Source organism: Carcharhinus amblyrhynchos, chromosome 4 (assembly GCF_965287045.1).
Source record: "Carcharhinus amblyrhynchos chromosome 4, sCarAmb.v2.hapA, whole genome shotgun sequence".
NCBI classification, from domain to species: Eukaryota; Metazoa; Chordata; class Chondrichthyes; order Carcharhiniformes; family Carcharhinidae; genus Carcharhinus; species Carcharhinus amblyrhynchos.
This window is the reverse complement of record NC_137327.1, coordinates 46280031-46292673: the sequence shown is the minus strand read 5'-3', so window position 1 is coordinate 46292673 and position 12643 is coordinate 46280031. Positions and strand designations below refer to the sequence as shown.

Genomic DNA, 12643 nt, shown 5'->3' with positions numbered 1-12643 from the left:
GTTCCCACAGCCCTCTGCTCAGTCCACTGCTATCTTTTGAAGTATTATGTACTTGTGTGATTGGAGTCATTGTAATTAACACATTAGGACAGGCATAAAAACCGCCAAATTTTGTTGGGAAATTTTTTTCTGCAAATGTCATTTAACTTCCAGGAGAAAGTGTTGAAACAAACAAGAAGTTTATATATAATGTTAACCTGGCACTGTGAGACAGCTTTGGATGGCTATCTGTGTGGAGTCTACACATTCTCCCCGTGTCTGTGTGGGTTTCCTCTGGGTGTTCTGGTTTTCTCCCCAAGTCCAAGGATGTGTCGGATTGTTTGAGATCTGACCCATTAAAGAGGAGTCATCAGCAAATTTGAAAATTGAGTTGGAGACCAGTCACTCCCAATGGAGGAGATGAGGGATGAGTATCACATGACTCCTGTGTATCCTCAGCCAGCTCAAATACGTACACACAGAGAGACAAGATGGCGCATGATGAGGAACAAGTTACAGATGCTGGAGACAGGTTCAGCAGCAGAGTCCCAGTTGGAGAGCGCAGACAATTCAAGTTCTTTGCAGCTGAACACAGATGCTGGGCCTCGGGTCATACCCCAAATGGGTACTTATGGAACAGGAATGAAAATGTCTGTGATTCCATTAGAATTTCCAGGGGTAATATGCACCCTCGTACAGAAAATGGAGGAGACAATCTCAAGTCATGATGTCTCAGGCACTTCCACTGGTGTCCACCACCATTGAAAGAATGGCCACCTTCATGGAGAATTTAATGTGGTGCGCCACCAAGATAGTCACACAAAATAGCCTGTATACTCATGGTGCCAATTTACAGAATATCGATTAAAGCCTTGTATCGGTTGAATGTACAGCCTACTAACCAGATGCTGCCACCAAGCTTAAAAGGTGTCCTGCCTACCACCCAAGCGTGTAGTGTGGTATAGGAATTTCAGTGCCAGTGTGATGCCAGGCTTGTAGGTGTATCTCCCAACGACTGGTGAATCATATCAAACAGCTCATCCCTTCAGCTGTTACAATAGGCAGAATACTGACCATAGTGAACCATCCTGGCTTGCAAAACTCAGAACATAATGTGTAATGTTAAGTGCGATTTTACGATTGGGCAGCACTTGCTAAACCATCCCAAGTGTGATAAGAATTACACTTATAACAAGTTTAAGAGAGGGCTCACTTAAGCTTCTATATGCTACATATATTCATAGACAGTCACCTGTCCAGTCATTGCACCTTTACAAAATAAACAAAAACTTCCTAGTCAAGGAAACATCGCAACCAATCAGAGTCAACTTGACAACCAATCAGCACCCCTTTTCTCAAGCAGTATAAATTGCTGTTCCTTTTGAAATTTGAAATTCTTGCATCTGTCCTGATCAGTACAAGACAAAAAGCTTCAACAGCATGTCTCTTTTACCATCAGTGCATAATACCTTCTGTCACCCTATTTAGATTATATTGCATCATTAAATGGGCACATTACAAAGATTGCCAGATGCTCATTTGCAGAAACTTCCATCTGTGTTCAACATTTCCAGGCACACATACAAAATTTATCAGGAGTCAGTAATTTATATTCACTGTTTCAATAATGGGTGTACTTTCCACATCATCAATTTACTTTGGAAAGAAATGTTGTCAGGTACACATGGTTGTAAAGCTCAGCTTTAATCTGTTTGAGAGCCAACATCACAGTTAGGCTATAAGTTGCCTTAGATCACAATTCTCAAACTCAAAACAACTGCCAAAGCAAAAGCCATGGCTTTCCTCTGGCTCATCTCCTGTCTTGCCATCCTTGGCACAGCTTATGGACAGAGTAAGTTAAATTTTAAAGTGACTATTTTAGCTTCTGTTTTAGTTGGAGGTATGATGCTAAAATTAATCCTTAACTATGCACTGGCTACTTTAAATTTAGGTTGTGGGGTCCCAGCCATCAGCCCTGTCATCACTGGCTATGCCCGGATTGTAAATGGTGAAAACGCTGTCTCAGGGTCCTGGCCATGGCAGGTCTCCCTGCAGGTATGTTGTTACTATGGTTAGAGATTAGCACAACTCCCGATGTACTACATATACCATCATTAACAGCAGACACGGTTTATAAAACAGCAGTGACCCAAGCTGGGAATCGAACCCAGGTCCCTGGTGCTGTGAGGCAGCAGTGTGAAGTCCTGTGCTAATGTGCTGTTCTATAGTACTGAGAAATTATATGATCTGCCGTTGCTTTGAATTTTGTTTCTGTTCTCTTTCCTATTTTCAATAATAGTCATTTTATATTTGTTTTTTTTTCACCTGGAGCACAAATAGTGTCTGATCTGTTAGACCTCATTCCCTGAGAACAACAAAACTCTGGATAATCTCAGATTATACTTTCTTGCAACATCTGCAGTGGGCATCTCAGACAGGGAGTATGGTGTGCTTGGGCACTGCAGATGCTGCTTGAGATCCAAAATGGCATCTGAGCCACGCACTCGCAACTCTGGAGTATTGTGCCAGCCATCGTATTGGTGAGGGCAAGAAACATCTTCTAGAAATGTGCAGAGCAGCTGAACTATGCCGCCAATCCATGTACAATCCTAATTTGACGCTAATGGTGCTATTTGGAGCTCAATGCTCCAGCCACACCACCTCTAATCACATATGGCTGAACATGTAATCAGCAGCAGGAAGGGCGTAGGGGAACAATGGGATATATGGGGTAAAGAGAGAGTTGCCGGGGGTGAGGATTTAGGGGGGGGTTCACACTCAGCATCTGATCTGGCCCAATGTCCCAGGGTTAGAGGCAGGACTTACAATTTGCCTGTTTCAGCAGCCACTCACATCCATTGCAGCCTCATGCCTGCTTCCAGAGATGCCAGCCTCAACTCTGGCCCACTCCACCATCCGTGATGAAAATAGCAGGAGTGGGCACTGATAGGCAAGGGGCGGGATAGTGACATAGGGAAATAGCATGACTCAGGATCCTTGCCTCAAAGCTGAAAGCCCAGACCGAGTTCTTCAGTCACACATTTGATTTTCTAATCCATTTATCCCTTTTCCAAGTAGTACAATTATCGGGGAACAACACAGATATCATTACCTTTAAGTCCTGCTTTTAGTTTGGACCCTCAATCCAATTGATCTCACAATTGAAGCAGTTGAAAAGGCAATGCCTTGTTGAATGAGGTGTAACTTGGCTTTTAATAGAGTTCTAAATCAAAATCTATCGTTGATCAATGTCTCTGGCCCTGAAAAATTAATTTTATATTTATAGAAAGTCTAATTTTTCCCTTTCAATTTTTTTTTGTGAACTTGGTCTGTATTGTTTCTTCATCCCACACGGAGAGATGGCAGATGGAGTTTAATCCGGACAAATGTGAGTTAGTGCATTTTGGAAAGTCTAATACAGATAGGAAATATACAGTAAATGGCAGAACCCTTAAGAGTATTGATAGGAGGAGGGATCTGGGTGTACAGGTACACAAGTCACTGTAAGTGGCAACGCAGATGGAGAAGGTAGTCAAGAAGGCATACGGCATGCTTGCCTACATCGGCTGGAGCATTGGATTTAAAAATTGGCAAGTCATGTTGCAGCTTTATAGAATCATAGTTAAGTAGCACTTGGAATATAGTGTTCAATTCTGGTCACCACACTACCAGAAGGATGTGGAGGCTTTGAAGCAGGTACAGAAAAGATTTACCAGGATGATGCCTGGTATGGAGGGCATTAGCTATGAGGAGAGGTTGGAGAAATTTAGTTTGTTCTCGAGGTTGAGGGGCGACCAGATAGAAATCTACAAGATTATGAGAGGCATGGACAGAGTGGATAGTCAGAAGGTTTTCCCCAGGGTGGAAGAATCAATTACTAGGGGGCATAAGTTTAAGTGTGAGGGACAAGGTTTAAAGGAGATGTACGAGGCAGTTTTTCTACACAGAGGTGGTGGGTGCCTGGAACTCGTTGCTGGGGGAGGTAGTGGAAGCAAATACAGTAGTGACTTTTAAGGAGAGTCTTGACAAATAAATGAATAGGATGGGAATAGAGGGATATGGTCCTGGAAGGGTAGGGGATTTTAGTAAAGTCGGGCAGCATGGTCAGTGCAGGCTTAGAGGGCTGAAGGGCCTGTGTTCCTGTGCTGTAATTTTCTTTGTTCTTTGTCTATCTTAATCTTAATTTCACTTTCTGTAAAATTAGAAAATCAGAAAAGATTTTGCTATTTGCTTTGCTATCTGTGAGGATTCTTCAATCTGATTGGTTGCTTAGCCTATCTGATGACATCAGTGTTGCTGAATACCTGAAATGCTCACTATCTGGTGCCAGGATGAAATTGGCATGGGAAAAGGTGAAACCCGTGCCATCTAGATCACTAAACTTTTATGGGCAACTTGTTTTGATGTCAACACTTCACCCCCGACTGCCAAAATTTGGATCAAGGTTTCTGTCCTGAAACAATCAACTTATTTTGATTTCAGTATCATTTCTGCAAACACATACTGTGGACAGTTTTAAAGACTAATCATTTGACACATAATTTTTTTTTGAAAATGTAAATCACAGCTTTGCGACTGCCTCCAAAAATGTGACAAATCAGTTTTAGACTTGTATATTTGTCTCTTTAATATTGACACTGTACATGGCAAGGGTTGCGGTGATGTTTGAATGAGTTGGGAATTTTGATTAACAGTTTTGGATTTTGACATAGAGATGGCCAAAGGAAACTGATCTTTTTTCCCCTTTCACTGCCAATTGCTTCTTTCGAACAGGACACCACTGGCTGGCATTTCTGTGGAGGCTCCTTAATCAGTGAAAACTGGTTTGTGACTGCTGCCCATTGCGGAGTGAGGTGAGAATTCCACTCAATGAGAATGTTCAGAATCCACAATGATAGCATTAATGGACAGAAGTCCCCTACTCTGAGCAATGTCTTGCTTTCCCATAGCACAGCAGACCTGGCTATCGTTGGAGCGTCCAATAAATGTTCAACAAAAGAAGACGCCCAGGTTCTGAGGATTGAAAAGGTACCCAGAAATCCACTGGCACCTCCACTGCTAAATTTTACAGAAAGAAATCAGAGTTTGGAATAGTGACAATGTTAGTGAACTAGTAAAGCAGTTACTGCAAAATCAAATCCCACCATAGCAGCTTCAGAATCTGAATTCAGTTCAAACAGAACCTAGAAATAAAAAGCTGGCACCAGTAAATGTGGCCATGAGGTTTGTTGCACAAACCTACAGGGGTGATCTCACTGGCTCGATCGGCATGGCGAGCTGGTAAAATTGGGCAAGAGGCAAAAATCAGGCTTCGCGCCTGATTTCTCACCTCTTGCAATGTTACCAGCCATGTTCCGCTGCTGTAATCAGCCTCACGCCTGGGAAGGCAATCAGGGCCAGGGATCTGTACTGGGAAATTGGGGCGCATGCACAATAGCGTCCCTACAGCTCAACAGCTGGTTTCCCAGTGTGGGTAGGCTCTGTCCACTCCCCCGGTGGAAAGAATCACACTTCATCTCAGTTTTTTTCTAAGTGCTATATGATTGCCTCTGGGAGTTTGCCCAAAAAAAGAACGCGAGTCTCTTCTGTTTACACGCTCTTTTGGCACTTAGAATTATTTGGTAAGATCACCCCTTTGAGTTTATTAACATTTCTTAATGAAGAACCCCTCTCATCCTTAATCAATGTGGCTTCTATGCGGCTAACTGCCTTCTCAGTTCCATCAAAAAGAAGCGACCTCACCAGCAGCTTCTCAGGGCAATGAGAGACGCATGATAAATGCCAACCTTGCTGCTGAAGCCCAATTTTCCAATCAAGATTCAAACGAATAAACTTCTCAAAGTCTGTCGAATTCAAAGAGAAATGTTCCTACAGACATAAAGGAAAAGGTTCTGATCTTACCTTATTTATTCTCTTCACTCTTTAACTAAATAAAACCCTCACACCCTAATTCATGTCAGCAATAATTACTTTTCTCAGGTTACCATTGCGTAAATATTTTGTTATTAATAACTGGTGGTTTCTGTTGGAGCACCAGTTCTGAACTGTTCTCATTGTCCTGTTCAGAATGCATTCCTCCTGGTATCAGTATTTCAGGAACTTCCTTCTGCATTTACAATTTTATTCTGCACTGGTTGCGGTGGTTGGTATTGCTAAGTCAAGAGGCCATGCTGACACAGAAGTGCCTGAGCTTGCTTTCCCATTTATGTTCTTTACTCTGATCTTATTAAGGTTACCTTCCCTTTATTAGATTTGCATAGAGATTGGTAGTGCAATGTAATATGGGGCCAGTTACCCTGGGTTTATTGTATTGACAGTAAGAAGTCTGACAACACCAGGTTTAAGTCCAACCGATTTATTTGATAGTAAACTCGCAAGCTTTCGGAGTTTGCCCCTTCATCAGGAAAACCCCAAAAGCTTGTCAGACTTCTTACTGTGTTTACCCCAGTCCAACGCCGGCATCTCCATATCATGACTTTTATTGTATTGATACATATGTAGCTTGTCTCAGGTTTAAACTTGTCGTTCCTACAGGGAACAAAAATACATTAATTGGTCATAATGGCAAATCCACAATTACAATTAATTTTATTGCTTATAAGAGACAATGAGATTTTCTATACACGCCTCTCCTGTCCCCCTGCCCATCTCCTGGTGGCGTAGTTTCCAGCAATGGAGACTACTTGCCATTGGCTGCCAGTGGGGTCTTTCGGTCCCACCGATGTCCACGGTGTTTTGTGTGCCAGGGAACCCGTCACTGGGGGTCGCCTTTGGCAGGATTGGAGAATCCTGCTGCCACGTAGGACTGGAAAATCCCACCCGGGATCTATATGTAAATTAATTAAGAGGGTTGTAAAAATCAGGAAGGGTCTTGTCTCAGTGACGGTTCTACATAAATGCTTGAGGGACAAGAATGTCAAACTTTAAAAGCACCTTGCTTCCAGTTGTTCCCCCATTTAACAGTCTTGAAACATTCCCAACTCTGGACAAGGCTGTTTAAAAGCAAAAGCAAAACACTGTGCATACTACACATGCTGGAAATTTGAAATAAACAACACATAAAACACTGGAAAGATCAGCAGCACCTGTGGAGAATGTGGAGAGCCTGTAGATCTGAAACATGAATCTTTTTCTTCTCTGTCTTGATGCTGCAAGCTTCTTTCAAAGTCCAATAACGGACAGTGTCAATCTCACATATAATCCCAAAAAATCATAACGGCCCAGTCTTTAAAAAAAATTGATCCCCTCAAGAGTGCCTCAAATAAATATGATAATCCTGTTAGCTATGTGAAATTAAATTTTAAAAATAACCAGGGAAATTGCCCCTCATCTCACTAAAGTTTCACAATTTCCAAATCTGGCTCAAAAGAAGATTTAGGGATTGGTTGTCCTGAATTATGAAGATTGGGCATCATTCTGTGCCACAAGGCCACACCAAACCATAAAGAGTTTAAAGCAACAGGTTTGGATATAGTTGCGATCTTTCAGTGCTGATTCTTCATAATTGTTCCCATTCAATTAACTGGAACTGCCCTCCTCCACTCCTTGATGAGGTAAATGGGATTACTGGTGAAATGGCAGCAGGTGAGCTCCGTACCAAACCTGAGAGAAGGTACAGTTCCTTCAGTACAACAGGGTGGAAGCTTAGACATCTCCAGTGAGCAAGATCTAATCTTTTCACTTTTCTGTTACAGGTCATCACCTATCCTGGCTGGGATCCGTATAACATCAATAATGATGTGACTTTGGTGAAGGTCGCTTCCCCCGTTAGATTCACGGACCGCATTTCCCCTGTGTGTCTGGCAAGTGTGGCTGCCAATTTCCCAGGGGGCAAGTTGTGTGTCACTTCAGGATGGGGTCTAACTCAATCGACTGGTATGGGACCCTCATAACTACTTTCCAAATAAACTCTGTTGCCTCTCAAATACTACAGGCGGATTTAACTGACAGCAATCACATTTGGAAAAGCTCCTTTCTGAACTTTGCTTTCTGCAAGACTAACATATTTCTACAGTGCTCATGACAACAACTTGCGCTTATATTGCATACTTAATACATAGAGTGTCACAGGTACTCCACAGGAGTATAGCAGATGAAAATTGACCAAGAGAATGAAAATTCAGGACAAATAACTGAACACTTGGTCAAAGAGGCAGGTTATAAGCTTTCCTTTGCAAGAGAAGGAAGTGCTGGGAGGTGAAGAAGATTGCGGAGAAATTCCAAAACAAGAAGTCTACATGGCTGAAGGCACAGCTGTCAATGTTAGGGAGAAGGATGCAGAAGGCAGAGTTTATTACAAAGAAGAGGTATCCCATGGCACATGGTGATGGATAGTTTGGATAATGAAAGAACTGTGAGTGGGCAAAAGGAAGACATTGAAGCGATAAAAACACAACTGAAGAAGATCCTAAGCAAGAAGGGAGGCGAGGAGGTGGAGAAGCCAAGAGGGCAAAAGCAAGTTAGCTGAAGAGTGAAAGGAGAGGGGGATAAAGCACAAGCCAGTGGTGGAGAACTGCAGACTGGAAGCAGGAATATAATCCAGGGAAAATCATGGAAGTGGGAAGGAGCAAGAGTGCAGAGAGATTTGAAGCTGCAGACTAGAACCTCAAAGTCAATTCTCTGGGATATGGTAAGACTTGGCAAGGACAGACTTGGCAATCTTTTTGATTTTTTTATGAATGGAAGCCATAGGAGATTACCAATGGAGTAATGGTTCAAAGGCAATATGTTACAATGATTAGCATTTGTTACAATGTATTTAGCATTGACACCACCATCACATCTGGACCCTGCCATGCAGCATGGTCAATTTTTTTCTCCTTTTGGTTACAAAGATTGTGACCAATTGATTCTTGCACAACTCTCCACACCTAATAATCCCAATTTTTCCCTGCATATTACTGCCTAAATTGGAATGATAGAGCAGGAGAAAATCCAGTCCTGTTCATTTAAACGTCAGCAAGGCTAATGCTGCATTATCACAAACGAGGTTACTTTATTAGTTGAAGATAGCGTGAGGTAGCAGAAACTGTGGTTTTACTCTTGTTGTGCATAACATGACTGCTATTTCCACTTCTGTGACCAGACTTTGAATGCAGTTAGTTGTAAGAGAAATACTATGGGATGACCTGGAGAGATGTGGTGAGATCCTATATTAATTCAATCTTCCTGTGCTTTGAGTGAAATAAATATTTAAGCTACTTAAAAATGAATTGCAAATATTTATAAAGAGGCAATTAAGAAGAAACAAGTGGTTAAGTGCGTTATTTCTAACGTTCATTGGAATATTGATTGCATAGTGTAATGGTGATCAAAATGATTTGCTTCTAATGTGTTACAAGGACTTTACAATCAGCCCATTGATTATAGTTTGAACATCAGAGCCTTTTACAGTGCAGAAGGATGCCATTCGCTCCATTTGATCAATGCTGGCCATTATTAATAGAAACACATAAGATATTCAAGATTCCCTTTACAAGATGAATATTCAAGCCAATTAGCTTTTCAGTCTTAACCAGTGGTTATTTTCTCTTCTGACATACGTTACAGTGTAAATTGAAACATCTCTTTGAAAAGAGGAAGACCCTCGGGTACTCATCAACCATTAGCTGTTTTCCTTTTGATCTAAAAGATCCAGAATTCAAGAATGTTAACTCATTCACACAAATGTCAAACAAGAATTCGAGCAAACTTCAAATGCCAGAATCAGGAAAGATCAAATATAAAATCCCTAAATTATGCATGTTTTGGGATACACTTGAAAACAGTAACACTGTAAAGAAAATCCATATTTACTGACTTTAAGATCCTAATCATGTCTGATCCATAATAAAAGGCCAAATGCTTTAAAAACTCACAAATCTAATACAAGTTCATTCACCTACTTGTTTTCCATTTACCATGTTCCTGTCTTTATTCATGAGTTCCCCATTTCCTTCATCAAACCATTTCTCTTGAAGTGAACATAATTTATTCACTCTTCTTTAGATCCCAAGACAGATATTGTTTAGAATTAATAAGAAATATTAAACCAAGAAAATTAAGTAGGAAATTAGGTTATTCAGTCCTTCAAGCCTGTTCTGCCATTCAGTTTGATCCTCATAGAGTCATAGAACTATAGATTACCTGCAGAGCAGAAGGAGGCCATTCAGATTATCGACTCTCCAAAAGAGTACTTTATCATGGTTCTCTCCCCACCCTATCCTGGAGCCCCATACATTTACTATGGCTAATCCATCTAACCTAGATTTCTTAGTGCACTAAGGGACAATTTAGCATGCCCAATCCACCTAACTTGCACACCTTTGGACCATTTACTAGCATTTATCCCTCACCTAACAAATATCCACCAATCCAAGCGCTGAAAGTTTCAGTTGGCTCAGCATCCATAGTAATTGGGGGAAAGACTTCCAGATCACCACCATCTTTTCTGCTTCTTGAGTTTGTTCTTGAATGGTTTGGCTCCAATTATGCTGCTTGTTCTGGATGTCGCCCCAGCAGACTAGTTTCCTTTTATCCACTGTATTGAATTATTTTAGCACACTTGTCAAACTGCCCATTGGTTAATCATTTTACAAGCATTTCAACAGTTACGATTGCCTCAATAATTCCAGATAATCTTACTACATGTTGAGCTTTTCCTTGTCCCCACAGCGAGCAATACACCTTGCCAACTGCAGCAGGCAGCCCTTCCTCTCCTTACCACCTCTCGGTGCCAGAACTTCTGGGGCAACAAAATCACAGATGTCATGGTTTGCGCTGGTGGTGCTGGTGCTACCTCCTGCATGGTATGGAAAATATGTCACACAGAAAAATATTACACTGCATTAAATAATAGGTTTTTTTGTCAATTTGTAACAATCATGTTGAATTGGTTTGTCCTCTTCCTACAGGGTGACTCAGGTGGACCTCTTGTCTGCCAAGATGGAGGAGCCTGGTACCTGGTGGGCATCGTTTCCTGGGGCAGTGGTTACTGCTCCACCCGAATCCCTGCAGTCTATGCTAGAGTGACTGAGTTCCACTCCTGGATTGTGGACACAATTGCTGCCAATTAGTGGAACTGACTCAAAGCTTAATTGGTTTTAAAATAAAGAACTTGCCAAGTCAATGTAAAGTGGTTTTTTTACCCCGTCTCCTAGATACTTGAAAGAGGTACAGTTAGTTTCATTCAAATGAAATAAGAAAATAAATCATTATAGTTGCCCCTCTTCCACCACAATTTGTGTTGGGCACTTTGTTGCTCATTTGTTACCTCAAAAGGAGATCTTAAAAGAGTTTAGCATGTCATAAAATATTGTTTCAAATTTGGACATAATTGTTTTTGCTGCAGGTTGCAAACTTTGAAAATAGATAATATATATGATTATCTACAAACTTGTGTGACATTTCCATTCCTCACACTCCAGCTTCTGGACACTAAGAAATGTGCAGAAAGGGTTGCATTTATTACTTTCTACCACTACTCCTTTAACCCACATGCTTCAATTTTGCAGTTTAATTTATATGAACTTTCAAAAGGTGTTTGATTACCTACTATATGATACTTAATTAAACATCTTTCGAAAGTTCATATAGGCAACATGAATTATGTTTTCTACATGAACATTGGTCCCATTTCCATTCAGATGCAACCTGTCTATCTTCTACAGGTTCATCCTACCCCAGAATTGGTCCCAATGCCTCGGATCTCTGAAAACTCCCTTAAGAATCTACTGATGACCACGAAGCCTTTGTTGATTGTCGGAAAAATGCATCTGGTTCAGTAATGTATTTTAGGAGAGGAAATCTGCCACCCTAACCAAGCCCGGCCTTCATGTGACTCCAGAGCAACAGCAATGCAGTTGACGCTCAACTGCCCTCAGGCAACCACGAATGGGCAATAAGTGCTGGCCAGCCCATGTCCCATGAATGAATGGAAAAAAGGCCTTCAGGCATTGAAAAAAGCAAGCAGGCTGCCTTTTTGAGGTAAATGAGAGGGAAGGTGACCCAAGGTGGTTTTTAAAGTTTAAAAATCCCCTCAGTAGCTGACCCACTAGTCTGGCGATGGGGATGGGGAGGGGGGCAGGATGGGCAGGGGGAGGTTGCTATCCACAGTGCTCATTTAATTACAAATCCTTCCTTCATCACATCCAATGTAGCACCTTCTCTGATTGACCAGAGAAATCTGGAGGCAGGATGCTAATCTGCGATAATTCAGTTGAAGAGTTTCAGTAAAGCCAGTTTAAAAATCTACCTGTATTCTTGGACAATCAGAGATATGCTCACAAAGATTTTTTATCTAAATTGTCAACTTGCAACTTCCATCCATACCTCATGGTAGTTCCGGAAATTGCTTCAATGAATCACATAAATGAGGTGCCAGTAAAGTGTCTCAGGAGACAGTATTGTGTGTTAGAGATCTACATCATGCACCATCTACTTGGACACTTAACTAAATCAGAGGGTGGGTCTGGGGAAAATAGAAGTGCTTGCTCATCTCCAGTCAATATCTACATAAAGTTGCAAGAGCATTTTCGAATTCCTTTAATTCCCTGAATTAGAACAGCTAGTATTGAACATAAGAAATGGGAGCAGGAGTAGGCCATCTAGCCCTTCGAGCCTGCCCTGCCATTCAATAAGATCATGGCTGATCTGAAGTGGATCAGTTCCACTTTCCTGCTTTCTC

General features: G+C 41.5%; 1 protein-coding gene across 1 annotated transcript; it reads left to right on the top strand.

The window, feature by feature from the left end:
* The first annotated feature begins 1773 nt into the window (after window positions 1–1773).
* Window positions 1774–11033, top strand: LOC145342568 (chymotrypsinogen 2-like). The gene is made up of 7 exons (XM_080188122.1): window positions 1774–1831; window positions 1931–2034; window positions 4753–4832; window positions 4929–5007; window positions 7674–7854; window positions 10633–10766; window positions 10872–11033. The coding sequence occupies exons 1-7, from the start codon at window positions 1774–1776 to the stop codon at window positions 11031–11033; spliced, it is 798 nt and encodes a 265-aa protein (XP_080044248.1).
* The last annotated feature ends 1610 nt before the right edge of the window (window positions 11034–12643 follow it).